This window comes from Pangasianodon hypophthalmus, chromosome 3, assembly GCF_027358585.1.
Source record: "Pangasianodon hypophthalmus isolate fPanHyp1 chromosome 3, fPanHyp1.pri, whole genome shotgun sequence".
Taxonomy (NCBI): domain Eukaryota; kingdom Metazoa; phylum Chordata; class Actinopteri; order Siluriformes; family Pangasiidae; genus Pangasianodon; species Pangasianodon hypophthalmus.
Window position 1 is genome coordinate 26,917,674 of NC_069712.1, and position 13,015 is coordinate 26,930,688.

The 13,015-nt window shown below is 39.3% G+C and overlaps 1 protein-coding gene and 1 non-coding gene across 2 annotated transcripts in view; one reads left to right on the top strand and one right to left on the bottom strand.

Annotated features, from left to right (window-relative positions):
- Positions 1-260: 260 nt before the first annotated feature.
- The window catches only part of plpp4 (phospholipid phosphatase 4), a 92,743-nt gene continuing 79,988 nt past the window's right edge, over positions 261-13,015 (bottom strand). Inside the window, exons 6-7 of the mRNA XM_026939066.3 lie at positions 10,121-10,291; positions 261-5,178 (exon numbers count right to left, since the gene is read on the bottom strand). Of these exons, the coding sequence (XP_026794867.3) occupies positions 4,967-5,178; positions 10,121-10,291 (383 nt within the window). The 3' untranslated portion in view covers positions 261-4,966. The remainder of the gene's footprint in view (positions 5,179-10,120; positions 10,292-13,015) is intronic.
- trnav-cac (transfer RNA valine (anticodon CAC)) lies at positions 6,845-6,922 on the top strand. Its single transcript has one exon. It is a non-coding gene; the product is annotated as a tRNA-Val (tRNA).

Here is a 13,015-nt window from a genome sequence, read left to right on the forward strand (position 1 = left end):
CCCCTCATGTAAACACTCTCATAAAAAGTTCAGACCTGCCAACCTTTACGAGTATGCTGCTATGAGTTATCTCTCAAAAAAAACGCATAGAGAAAGTCTTCACTTTCACCCCAATAAAATGACAGATCTGGATCTGGAATGATTGACAGTTTCGCAGTTGCATGTTTTGAACTCTTCAATATTACCTGACACATCACCCCCCTCCCCCCCAAAGCACCACCCCCTCCCCCCTTCCACGGAAGCCCCGCCCCCTTCCCCATATCTCACATTAGTAATCTTTTAGCCCGTGCTCTCATCTCGATTCACTTTTCTCACTTGAAAGATGCCGCCTCTATTTTTTTATTTACAAGTAAATAGAGAAAGTTTTGAGTTCATTAATGTGAAACAAAATAGATCAATGTACACTATATGACCAAAAGTATATGGACATCTAACCATCAATCTCATATTTGAACATTCCAAATCCACGAGCATTAACATGCTGTTTATCCGACTTTTACTGTTATAACAGCCTGCACTCTTCTGGGAAGGCTTTCCGCTAGATTTTGGAGCGTCGCTGTGGGGATTTCTGCCCATTTAGTCACAAGAGCATTAGTAAGGTCAGGCATTTATGTCTAATGAGAAGGCCTGGTGTGTAGTCAGTTCATCCCCAAGGTGTTCAGTGGGGTTGAGGTCAGGGCTCTGTGCAGGTCACTCAGGTTCTTCCACACCAACCCTGGAAAGCCATGTCTTTACAGAGCTCGCTTTGTGCACAGGGGCATTGTCATGCTGGAGCATGTTTGGGCCCCTTAGTTCTAGTTAAAGGAAAATCTTAATGCTACAGCAAAGACAAATACAAAGACATCCTATACAATTGTGTGCTTCTAACTTTGTGGCAACAGTTTGGCGAAGGCCCACATATGGGCATGATGGTCCAGTGTCCACAAACTTTTGGCCATATAGTGTGTGTTTAAAGTTAACATCAGTTAACTAAATTTATCAGGGGATGAACCAAAAAAATGTGGCCAAAATGACTCGAAAGTGGCACAAAATTTTGACCAAAAAAAGATTAAATAGGAGTACAACTAAGTGTCAAATCTAACACCTTACAAATCATTGTAACGGGAATGATCATTAGAAAGCTCTCTGCTCTCCTGCAGGGTCAGCACAGATGTGTTCCAGCAGTGCACTCAGGTCCATCGTAGTAGAAACGTGAGAGCGTGTATATACAGGGTTTCACAGTAACCACCTATTGCTTAGGGGAAAAAAGCTGCTGCTTGCCTGTTTTAGGAATGCTGTAGAGACTAGAAATGTTTACAGGCACATATATGTATATATATATATATATATATATATATATATATATATATATATATACACACACACACACTCGTTTCTATTGTAGAATAGTGAATAGTTAAAGGGCTATATTGGAAAATGTCTATGCATCATTCCTCTTCAAGGTTGGCAGATCTGCACCTTGTATTTAATGTAACAAACTGTTAAATTAAGTGTTAACGTTGCATTATATTCCAAATATATATTCCATTGTTGTTGATCCATTGATCCCGTTAGGGGTCACCACAATGGATCATTGGTCCGTGTATTTGATTCGGCACAGTTTTTATGCTGCATGCCCTTCCTGATGCAACCCTCCCCAGTTGTATCTGGGCTTGGACTGGCACTGAGAGCACACTGTTGCATGCAACTCCAGTGGTTGAGGTTGGAATTGAACCTGGGCTGCAGCAGTGAGAGCGCTGTGGCCTGACCAGTTGTCCTCCAGGGACCCCAGATATATATTCTTTTATACATAATTAATTCTAATCAGAATTACAGGCTCTGAATTATATCCAAATTGTCACGATGTAGTGTCCTGAGGGCAATAAATCCCTCTGTAAAATGTGTAACGTGTGTAACAAAACATCAAGACAACAGATCAGAGGAAGTTCTTGAACAAGCAATGCCTCTGACAAAGACTTCAGCCGCCTGCATGTAGCTCGGCTGAGGATTGCAATAGCAAGTCTTCGGATGATGTAATCAGAAGTCATGTTCAAACAGGCCTGAGGTCTGTACTTGCCAGCAGACATTTGCTTAAGGGTTCGCTTTTAGCAATCACACAGTCAGTGACACAGTGGGGATTTTTCTTATGGGAATAGTCCAGTCATGGATATTGTTCACTTCAACAATTCATACGACTTTGCACAAGCCAACTTGTATGAAAAGTTACAAATAGTTAGGCCAAGGAGTGGAATCTTTCATTTGCAGCTTACAATACAACTTTATCCACTCCGTTTTTTATTAATTCACAAGATCAGGTACTGTAAAAGGTCCATGAAAGAAACAGTGGAGAGATAAGCACTGTTTTAGAACAGGTGTAGATAAAGTTGAATCAGAGTATAGAACTGTCACTTATAGTTCACTCTGTTTGTCTTCCAAATGCAGCAGTGCTCCTTCACCACTTATTTCTTTCTCTCACCAGTCTATGTGTTTTGTTTTGCTTTTTTTTCTGGTCACTGGCAACGATATTGCACAGTTTTAGCCCGTAAATTGCACAAACCCTTTTGTCTTTTAAAATGTGACAGCAAAGGTAATTAAATTCCTTTAAAACACCCACAGACGCCTGTCAGAGAACAGAGCTATATGTTAAGAAACTTGTGGTGCATAGCCATAGTCCTTTGTTTGCATATTCCCATTTGTAAAAGAGAAATAAATAGAGCAGTTGCATGAGGCTAACTCTCTAACAGTCTAAAACAGCTATATAGGTAATGTTTCAAAAGCTTACACTCTATTGAAAGTAACATAGCTCTATGCTGTAATGCTGTAAAACGTATTCAAAAACGTTTTGAATGTTTGTTATGTTTGTGTATTTTCATGTCATTTTCTTTTTTTCTCCTCAATAATGACAGCAGAGCCACTCGACATATGAATCTGCAGTGATTAACAATCATTATTAATGAATCATCTCCATCTCGCATAAGTAATCTTTCGGCCGGTGCTTTCGGCTCGTCTCGGTTTTCTCGCTTGAAAGATGTGGCCTTGCTTTCTATCAAGGTAAACAGAGTCTGTTTTGAGTTCTGTAATGTGAAATAAAATCTTTCGATGTATGTTCGACTTATCTAACCCAAGACAAGTATCGAGTTAACATCAGTTAACTATATTTATTAAGGATGCACCGAAAAGATTTTGGCTTAATATTGTCAAAAACATCACTTTTCATCCAAAAGTGAAAAAAGGGATGAACCTTTTGACAGCAAAATAGATTAAATATGCCTACACAAAAAGTCAAATCTGACACTTTGCAAATCAGTTTAATGGTAATATTAATTATAAAGTGCTTAAAACACTGTATGCTCTCCTGCAACAGTCAACTCAGACGCGTTCCAACAGCGCAGTCAAGTCAGAAACTGATGGTTTTACAGTAACCACCAGACGCTTGGGGGAAAAAAAAAGCTGCCGCATGTCTGTTTTAACAGACAACTTTTCCTACTTTGTTATATTCGTCCATGTTCACGGGGTTGCTTTATTTTCCTCTTAGTGAGACAGAAATAGATGACCAGCTAAGTATGATCTGCATTCTCAAAAGTATTAACACTTATTTCCTAGCACTCATAAGAACAACCAGGAAGTATGGTGTAGCAAGCACATTAACTGACAGTGTATAACGTTATATGCAGTGCCATTTAGTAGTTACTTGTCAGACACCAGCTTAAGCTTTTGAGGGATGAAATAAAATACTGTAGCTCTCCATTCAGTTTAATCACCACAGTCTGCCCTATTAAGACACAAGTACTTAGTGGCATGTTAATGAATAATCCCATTAGGGGTTTGATTGTGGCAGGTCACAGCCAGCCCAGGGAACACACTCATGACTAAGTAAGAGCCTGGAAGCTTCCTTTTCCATTCTGCTCTAATGTGCTGATTAACAGTGGCAGCCACTCCTCACATAATGGAAATTAATGCAGGTTCAGATTGGGGTTTCCGCCCTTCTCCAACACCCACACACACACACACACACACACACGCACACACACACGCACACTCTGCGTACTTGATATCAACCATACAGTGTTTAGCTGTCATTTGTATTCAAATTTCTATGCAACCCTGGCATGACAAATAAAAGGAAATTGGCGGGCGAATGAAGAAATAAGATAATAAGGGAGATCAAGAGAAAGGGGATAGAGAAAATAAGAAAGAGGCAGAGAGACAGAGTCAGTGTGGCGCCACTGATAATTTGTGAGGAATAGAGACAGAGACTGGTGGGGGGGGGACAGAATAAAGAAATAGGGAAGTATTGACTGTCGAGCCAGGAGTATGTGGCAGAAAATAAGAAAAATAAACAGAAGAGGTGAAGGACTCAGGTCAAAGTAAGTCAAACTATTGAAACCGAAAAGAAGGGACAGAGAAATGAGAAGGAGATCTATATATATCTGAATGTTACCATGGACAACCAGCGAGTTCACCAAGTATCTCTGAAAAGCATTTTTTTTCTGCCCAGTGTAATAAAACAAATAAGTCAGAACTGGAAAAGTAATGAGAAAAGATAAAAGAAACATCAAAATAGACAGATTGTGACTTCTATTACAATGCCTTCCCTCCAATCACCTCACATTATTATACATATTATACACTGAACATTTCCATATCTGTAATAGTAAAATACAACATGCTGGACTTTGCCTTCGTTTTGTGCTATCATTAATCATCTCAATTTATACAGGCCACTTCAACGAGTCTTCCTCTCTCTTTATTATTCTCTCGTTCCTGCTACACAGAAATGGTCTACACTCGCCATCAACAAGTGTAGTGAGTGTAAATGTATCCCAAATGAGGCTAGTAAATCAGTATTAAACACAAGACGGAAAAAGAAAGAGTACCAGTGAAGGATAAAATGAACAGGAACTGGACGACCCACTGGAATGTACAAGAGTCAGCCAGTCTGTGTGGGTCATACCAAGCGGGCGGTGAAGGAGGGGGGCTCCATTAGTCATACAGGCCCCTCGGTGATGCCCTCCAGAGGCAGGCTCGTGGCATTGTCCGTAGCCTGAGGCACCTCCTGGGAGACTGGCGCATGTCGGGTGGTGCTCAGTGCCAGGCTGGCATAAGGCAGGTGGCAGTCTGTGTGGAGAAAAGGTGGGTAGTGCTGCCGGTAGCAGATGTAGGCAAACAGCAGGCCGATCACACCACCGACAAAGGCGTCTGAGAGGAGAAGAAAGCGTGAAAGGTCACTTTGCGATTGCCTTCCATTACTGATTACACGCATTAGTAACATGTTCCAAATGTCAGCAGTTTGAATAACAAGCAACTATTCGTTAAAATTAAAACTGGAATACTGCAAAATAAAAACAGGTACCTCAGATGTGAATGTCACGTAACATAAAAAGCCCTTAAATTCCAAACATTTTCTTTTGTGTAGAAGACACACATACAAAACTGTAACATCTAGCCCAGGCAATCCCCCCTACAGAGCGTGTGTGTCTGTGTGAAGCCTTAATGTATGCCTGCAATCATGTAAGTTCTGAGCCGTGTTTTTGGATTGTGATCTTCTGACCCTGTATACGTCCACTGACCCTGCCTCGGAAGTAAAACCTCCAGCAAATGGATCTGAACCCAACGTCTCTGAGGGCCCTGGTACAATAACTATATACAGTATACAGTACACTCTCACTATAATCACAGTTGCGTACATTTTCATTGTATTTTAAATACCTTATTACTATACCTGTATTTTATTATTACCCAGCTTTGACTGAGAATCAATGTAGTAACGGATATTAAAGAGAGTTTTGACATGCATTGCATAAAAAAAATAATATTTTCTTAATCACCCTTTCCTTAAAAGACCTTGAGAGTTTTTGACTGGAAATAAGCGCATGTTATTATCAGAATAACACCTCTTTCTTTCTAGGAAGATCTATTATATTCTGAGAAGTCTAGGGTTAAGGTTGGTTTTAAAAGCCCTTATTAACATTGCAGCTTTTTCGCATCAAGTATTTTCCAGAAGACTAAGAAATACACAACGACTTGGGTACGCTGTAAAGGGAAAAAAAAAAAAGTACAAAAAAAAAAGGTCGCTAAAATTCATCTTCAATTCAGTTTACCTTTCCAAAGAGCAACCAATTAGATGAGCCCTGATATGTGATGTAGCAAAAGCACGTTTTCTCCCATCTTCTCCAAAAGATGACCAAAAACCAGAACCTTTTTTTTGTTTGAGATTTAGATTCATGTATGTATAATGTATGTAATGTATATGTTTTTATCCATCCCTTTATTATCACCCTTAGATTATGTAAATTTGTCAGGCATACAATTCCCTCTGAATGAAACAGCAATGCTCCAAAGACAAACCCGCATCTCATTCTCCTGATTCCGCATCTGGTTCTCCCGAGTTTATATTAATGCACTAGGTATAATGGAAAAAATATTATACCTAGCGCATTAATATAACTGTATCATTTATGCTAAAGCTGGAACTACTGTCAGAGCTGTGCGGTTATAGAAAATTAATCAACACCTTCTACCCAATCAGATTCAAGCACTCAACAGTGCTGTGGTATCAAAGTTACCAAAGTAAACTAATGCAACCTAACAAGATCTGAAGAAGTTGCAGTGACCAATATTTTGATTTCAAGATCCCCAGAATCCCCATTTTCTCCCTAATTTTGTCTTGGCTGTCTGCTATCACATGGCAGATACGAACTCGGGGAGGGAACTGCTGCTCATGCTGCATCACAGGGCTGCGTAACATACTCAGAGGAACGTGCTATCCACCCTCTCCCACATACATGAGCTCGCATTTATGCACAATTGGCTATTGTCGATGTGGTTGACAGGGGAGAGAAAAGGTATACCATCCCGTAACATGGTTTCTGTAGTGTAGTGTAGTGGTTATCACATTCGCCTCACACGCAAAAGGTCCCTGGTTTGAAACCAGGCAGAAACACAACTATCGTTTATTTGGGAAGTGGTGGCTCAGTGGTTAAGGCTCAAGGTTACTGATCAGAAGGTTGGGGGTTCAAGCCCTGGTACTCCCAAGCTGCCACTGTCAGGCCCATGAGCAAGGCCCTTAACCCACTCTGCTCCAGGGACCCTGTATCATGGCTGACCCTGTGCTCTGACTCCAGCTTCCTAACAAGCTGGGATATGCAAAGAAAAGAATTTTACTGTGCTGTAATGTATATGTGACAAATAAAGGCTTCTTCTTCTTCCCTCCCACCCACCCAGAGATGCCACACTGTTGGATTCCTGGCCATGGACAGCTGTAGCTTCATTGGGAATCAAATTCGCGATAGGGTGAATGCTTTTTTGTTGCCATTCGAGAGAACCAGATGTGAAATCGTTAACCCTATGGGAAAAAATAGCACGTTTGTCTTTGGAGCACTGCTGCATCCATGTAAAACTGGACATTTTAGACTAACTAGCAGTTTATGCCAATCCGAGTCTTATTCAGAAGTGTGAAAACCACATATCATTGCCTATGGTAGGAGCGTTTCAGTGAAATGCAGTGTGTTCTGGCTACCAGGAGTAGCTGGCTGTAAAGTCATAGTCTATCAGCAAATTATGCACAAATCAAAATCTTGGGGTTACAAGGATCTGACAGTTCTGTGGGGAGCCTGCAGAGATATACTGCTTCCTTTCTCTGGCACTGAAAACTACACATTTCATCTTGGTGGAGAATTTGTACAACACATCTTCAGTCACTGTCAGTCTCACTAATAGTTAAGGATCATCTCCCCAGAGCTCTTTAAAAATAAAAAAAAAAATCTTCTACCTGACTGAACACAGAAGCAGCCCTCTAGTGAAATGGTCAATGAACTGTGCTGGATCAGATCACACTCAAGGGAAAGCACAGTACATACACAATGTCATGCTCTATTCAGCTCCTGCGGGGCATCAGGAGAACTATCAGGAGACTAGATTCATCAATTAAAGCTCAATGTACTGAACACATGTATACTGTTTGAAATGCCTAAGGACTTACATGCTGTCTATCGTGTTCAGCTAAAATGTTTTTTTTCTGTTTCTGTTTATGCATAAAGAAGGCATCGCAGGAACACAAGCAGGAATACATGAAAGTTTAAGCACATATTCATGATTCATTTAAATAAAAAAACAGGAGGAAAAAAAATTGTGTGTGTGTGTGTTTTAACGATTCATCAACAAACAGCTGATTCTTAATAAGCACTGATCAGGTTGATGAGCAAGTTTACATATGAAAAAATAAGAAGCTTGGAAAAAAAAAAAAAAAAAAAAAAAATATATATATATATATATATATATATATATATATATATATATATATATATATATATTCATTCTTTGTGATGAAGCTTGTTACATTCTCTGTCAACAGAATGTGTTGAACCTTGTGTCAAAAGAGTGCAAAAAAGAGCAACATGTAAAAATATAGCAATAAATAAATCAAACCCTGCCAAAGCAATTTATGAATTTACGTCTCTTCTGTGATAGAAGGTGAACTCCAGTTAAGGTCTCAAACTGCTGAATAGTGTCTCTCACGGTTAACACTCTTCATCAGCAGTACATGGCATGTTTAATTCTCTCCATCCTGGCACTGTGGTGATGCACTGGCTGTGCAGGTTTACAAAAAAATCTCATGAGGATCGAGACCTTATAAACATTTAACTGAAGGAGTCACGTAGATGAACGTAGCTTTCCGTTCTAAGCTTTACAAGGTTTTAACAAATTGATTCGATCCATTATTCATGATCCACTGAAAAACATTTATCATTGTAGATACTGTTGGTACTGAATTCCAAAGGTCCGTCCACCTCTACCCACCTGCTGCTTTGATTATAAAAACTGTTATTCCTGATGTCGGAAGTTTGACTCCAGCTTAATTTCTCTAAATCTCTCTCAGATATGCACTGAGCCTTAAGCTAATATATTGCCTGTGTAGGTGGTATGGTGTAATGCAGGAGAGGAAAATTCATTACCAAGCAGATGTCGCCTATAAAGCAATGTAGGAAATATGGCTCCATAATAAACTGGTTTATCTGAGTAGGGGAAAAAAAAACAATTTGCAGAAACTACAACAAAAAAAATCATCCAAACTACCAAAAGCAGATTAGGTATTTGCTTCTGTCATGACTTCATGAATACTCATCCACATATCACAGACAAAACATTGTCCTCCAGTGGATAGCCTCCCAAATCTACCACAACTTTGATCAGGATGAAGCACTGACAGAAGATGAATGAAAGAATGAATGAATGAATTCTTCAGTGCCATGCTCCTGCAATACTGAAACCTGTTTTTTATATTGTTATTGTTCATATTATTGCTTTAAACCTGAAATTTACTGCAAATTAAACACTCGTGCACGCTAGCGCAACGTTTTAATGCATTTTCTGTGACAGAAAACAAATGCATTATTCAGGATGAACATGAACACACAATGTGTTTGAAACAATCATGAATACAGATACAGAAGGCTTGCCAGAAAGGTTTACAAGGCTTGTAGCTGAGACTGAAGTGCACCAGAATTGGGTTCCCACAGGTTTTTACTTCCATGTAGGCATGAGTGAGCTCTCATGTACTACACTCATCAAACAAAAGAAAACCCATATTCATTAATATTGTTCATTACAGCATCCTTAGTAACTGCCTGGTCAGGGTTGCTGTGGTTTAAATTAGGCTACTAGTTTGTTTATATGTTGGGAAATAGAACCAGCTACATTTGTTAGAAAATAATCACAGGCAGATACAAATAAAAACATTAACTGTGAGAGCACAATTAAAAAAAAATGTCCTTAGCATATTTCTAGCTGAGACCAATTATGAACTCGAATGATGTAGCTGAGGTTGAGGAACTGTCTGAACCAGAATTCACAAAACATGCTGACACTGCTAGCATTTCCACGTCTGGTTGTTTTCACGTCAGTGTTTTCCAGTGGTAGGGTTCACACTTAATTAAAAAAAAATGTTCCACTTCAGCTTTAAATCTGAATAAAGATATTAAATCTGAATATAGCTACAGCTACAGATAGTGGCATTGCATTTACATCCCTACTATTCTGTTTTGTCTTCACCGGGTATTAGAAACTAATATGGATGTGACTTGCGTATCTGTGGACTGTACTCTTGTGCAGTTTGCAAGATTGTGTTCAAGGCCTCTCTTACCTTGCCAGTGATGTTTGTAGTCACAGGTGCGGGACAGAGCGATCATCATTGCGCTGTAGAGGGGCAGGATCATGGCACAGAGGCGCCAGCTGCGTCCACGCCCACTCTCTGTGAAACAATGCAGCTTCCCTGCTAAGTAGAAGGAGGTGAAGCCCAGGCCAGAGAAAGCAACTGTGGGAGGGGGATAAAGCAAGAACGACAAGAGCGGATGAAGGATTAACAGAGAAACAGAGAGAAAATGAAGTGGATAGTAGAGAGTGGAAAAGAACACCAAGACAGAAAGGGAGCATGACAGGGCCAGATGATGAAATTTCAGTTTCTGCCCATATACATTCTACTTTTGGTGTCTTCATCTAAACATTTCTGCTTCTCCAACAATTAGACTGACTTTGAAACATGAACAATAATCTTTTTGCCATGGAAAAAAACCTTAACACTGAAACAAAAAATGATGAAAAATACAGCCACTGCAAGCTCTTCACTTTGCACAGTCGCTCACACATGCTGCACCCCTGAGAGCAAAAAAAAAAAAAAAAAAAAGTCAAAAGATTAGATTTCCCAAGATTCGTGCTCATGTTCTTTCACAGCATATTGCTCTGGAAGCTCAAGAAGGAAAAGAGTTCTCATTCTAGAGTTCCCAAATGTAAACCTTTTAAAATACACAGCTAGTGCTGGAAATGTTCTTGCATGGAGTATTAATCTGACAACAGAGTAAAGAAATGAGGCTCACATTTCTTTTTTAGGAAGACTCATAAACAGTAGATTTGGCGTAATTGGCGCGCAACCTTAGCAGCAAGGAATCCTATTTTGTGGCTCTGTTTTTCATTGGCATATAATTGTGACTCATTTGCCTGCATTTCTTTTTGACTTCCAAAAGAACAGCTATAAGTTGCAAAGCGTCTCATTTACATACTGGATTATAGATCTAGGCACGGACAAAAAGTGTTTGTGCGATTTAACAGACAACCTGAACCATCAGAGTGTTAAGGAAGACAGAATATAATAAAACATTCAGGGATTGGTTCTACAACACATAGTCTCAAATCTGAGTGTGACTCTGTCATACCTTATGCTTCAGTGTCATCTAATATGAATCATCAGATTACACACGTCTTAGTAAACGATGCTCTTCTCTCCATGTTTTTCTATCCTCTGTTTTGTTCTTCCCAACACCACAGTCACTGTCACAGATGCCACTATCATAAAGCAATGAGACAGCATGAATGAATTGTACCTCACTTGAGCAGACTATTATGATAGCTTTGGTTATTGGTTCTATTATTTTTCATATTTCAACACTGGCTCGTCTCTTGAAGAGCGCTAATAAATCTTCGGTCTGTGTGTTTGCATCCTTTAACAGTACAGATGAAGTGGAACTGCGGGGAAAGTATGGCTTTGATTTAAAAAAAACACATTTTCTTTCCTACACTGTTGTTAAGAGTGTGTGTATATAAGAGCGGCAGGATGAGACTCAAGCACTCTTATCAAGTCTTATCAAAAAAAAGGAATCTATGCATATACCCAAAGTGCATTAATGGCCCGATAACACTCCTATGCAGTGCTGGACTTGGCAAGTCAGGCCATTCAATAAGAGCCAATCCAGAATACTTAGCATTATTGTCATGTAAATTCCCTTTTCAACGTACGCTACAATTTTTCAGCAATTTTCAGCAATTTTTAGCGCTTCCTTGTTTATGCTTGTTTTGATCTTTGTCCATGTGTGTTTGGTTTTTTTTTTGTTTGTTTCGTGAGTTCTGTCTCCACCCCTTCCCTGCCATTGGTTTACTGCCCTATTGTTCATTGATTATTCTTCTCGCTTTTGTACTAGTTTCTCTTCAGTTTGCCTATTTACATCCTTGTGTGTCCCAGTTTCAGCATGAGGTCTTAATGTGCAATTATTCCTAGTTTCTTTGATTAGCCTCCTAGTTCGACTTCCTGATTTTGACTCGTTCTTGTTTTCCCAGGTCTTGATTATGGATTCTCCTGGTGTTCTGTTGCCTACCAGCATTCTAACCCCATGCTATGAACTTTGACAATGATATTTGGACTGCCGTATATAAAATTTTCTCACGCCACTGCGTCCTGCCTCTTCACCAACCCGCATGTCACAATGATTGTATTTGCGTAGATGTTATTAGCATTTCATTACTAGCAAAGCTACCACTTTTGTGTATTCTTTTAACACTCTGCAGGGGGGGCGGGGAGGATGGACATGTTTGGGCAGGTAGATAATATTTTCTCTCAACTCTTGCTTATGTCAGGAAAAATATTCTCATTCCAAAAGATTTCACACAGATTAAAAGTCACAAATCATTTAAGGTTAGGCTGAAGGATAGATTTAATGGCCATCACTTTTTTATGACTTACATATATAGACCTAAAAAACTGATAAGGATGATATAACACTTTAGTCCTGCTTCTTGTGCCAGCTTCTTAAATCGCATTTCTCCATAGAAATGAGGAATATTTTCTTTTAATTATACAGTGGTGGAAAGAGGACAAAACACACTTTCTAAAAAAAACTGTAACAGTAATTCACTCGAGTAAAAGTGAAAGTTGTGATCAAGAAAATTACTTATAAAGTATGCATAAATAAAACATCTGAAGAATAATTACTTGAGTAATTACTTTATAAAGTACTTTATGAGAACTTCATGAGAGATTTCATTCTGTAAAACATCAAAACATCTGGATAGCTCGTCTAATGCTTTCATCTAGCTAATGGCTTACCTGCGCACGTTTTCGCAGGTTGAATATCGAGCTGTGAAATGTCGATATCTCCATGGGTTTTTGGCTCGCATAATTTGCAGCTTATTATCACGCTTTTCCTTTGAAGCATTTAAAACTGAAGATAGCTGATAAATTGGGCTCGTCTGTCTCCACTGTCTCAGACAT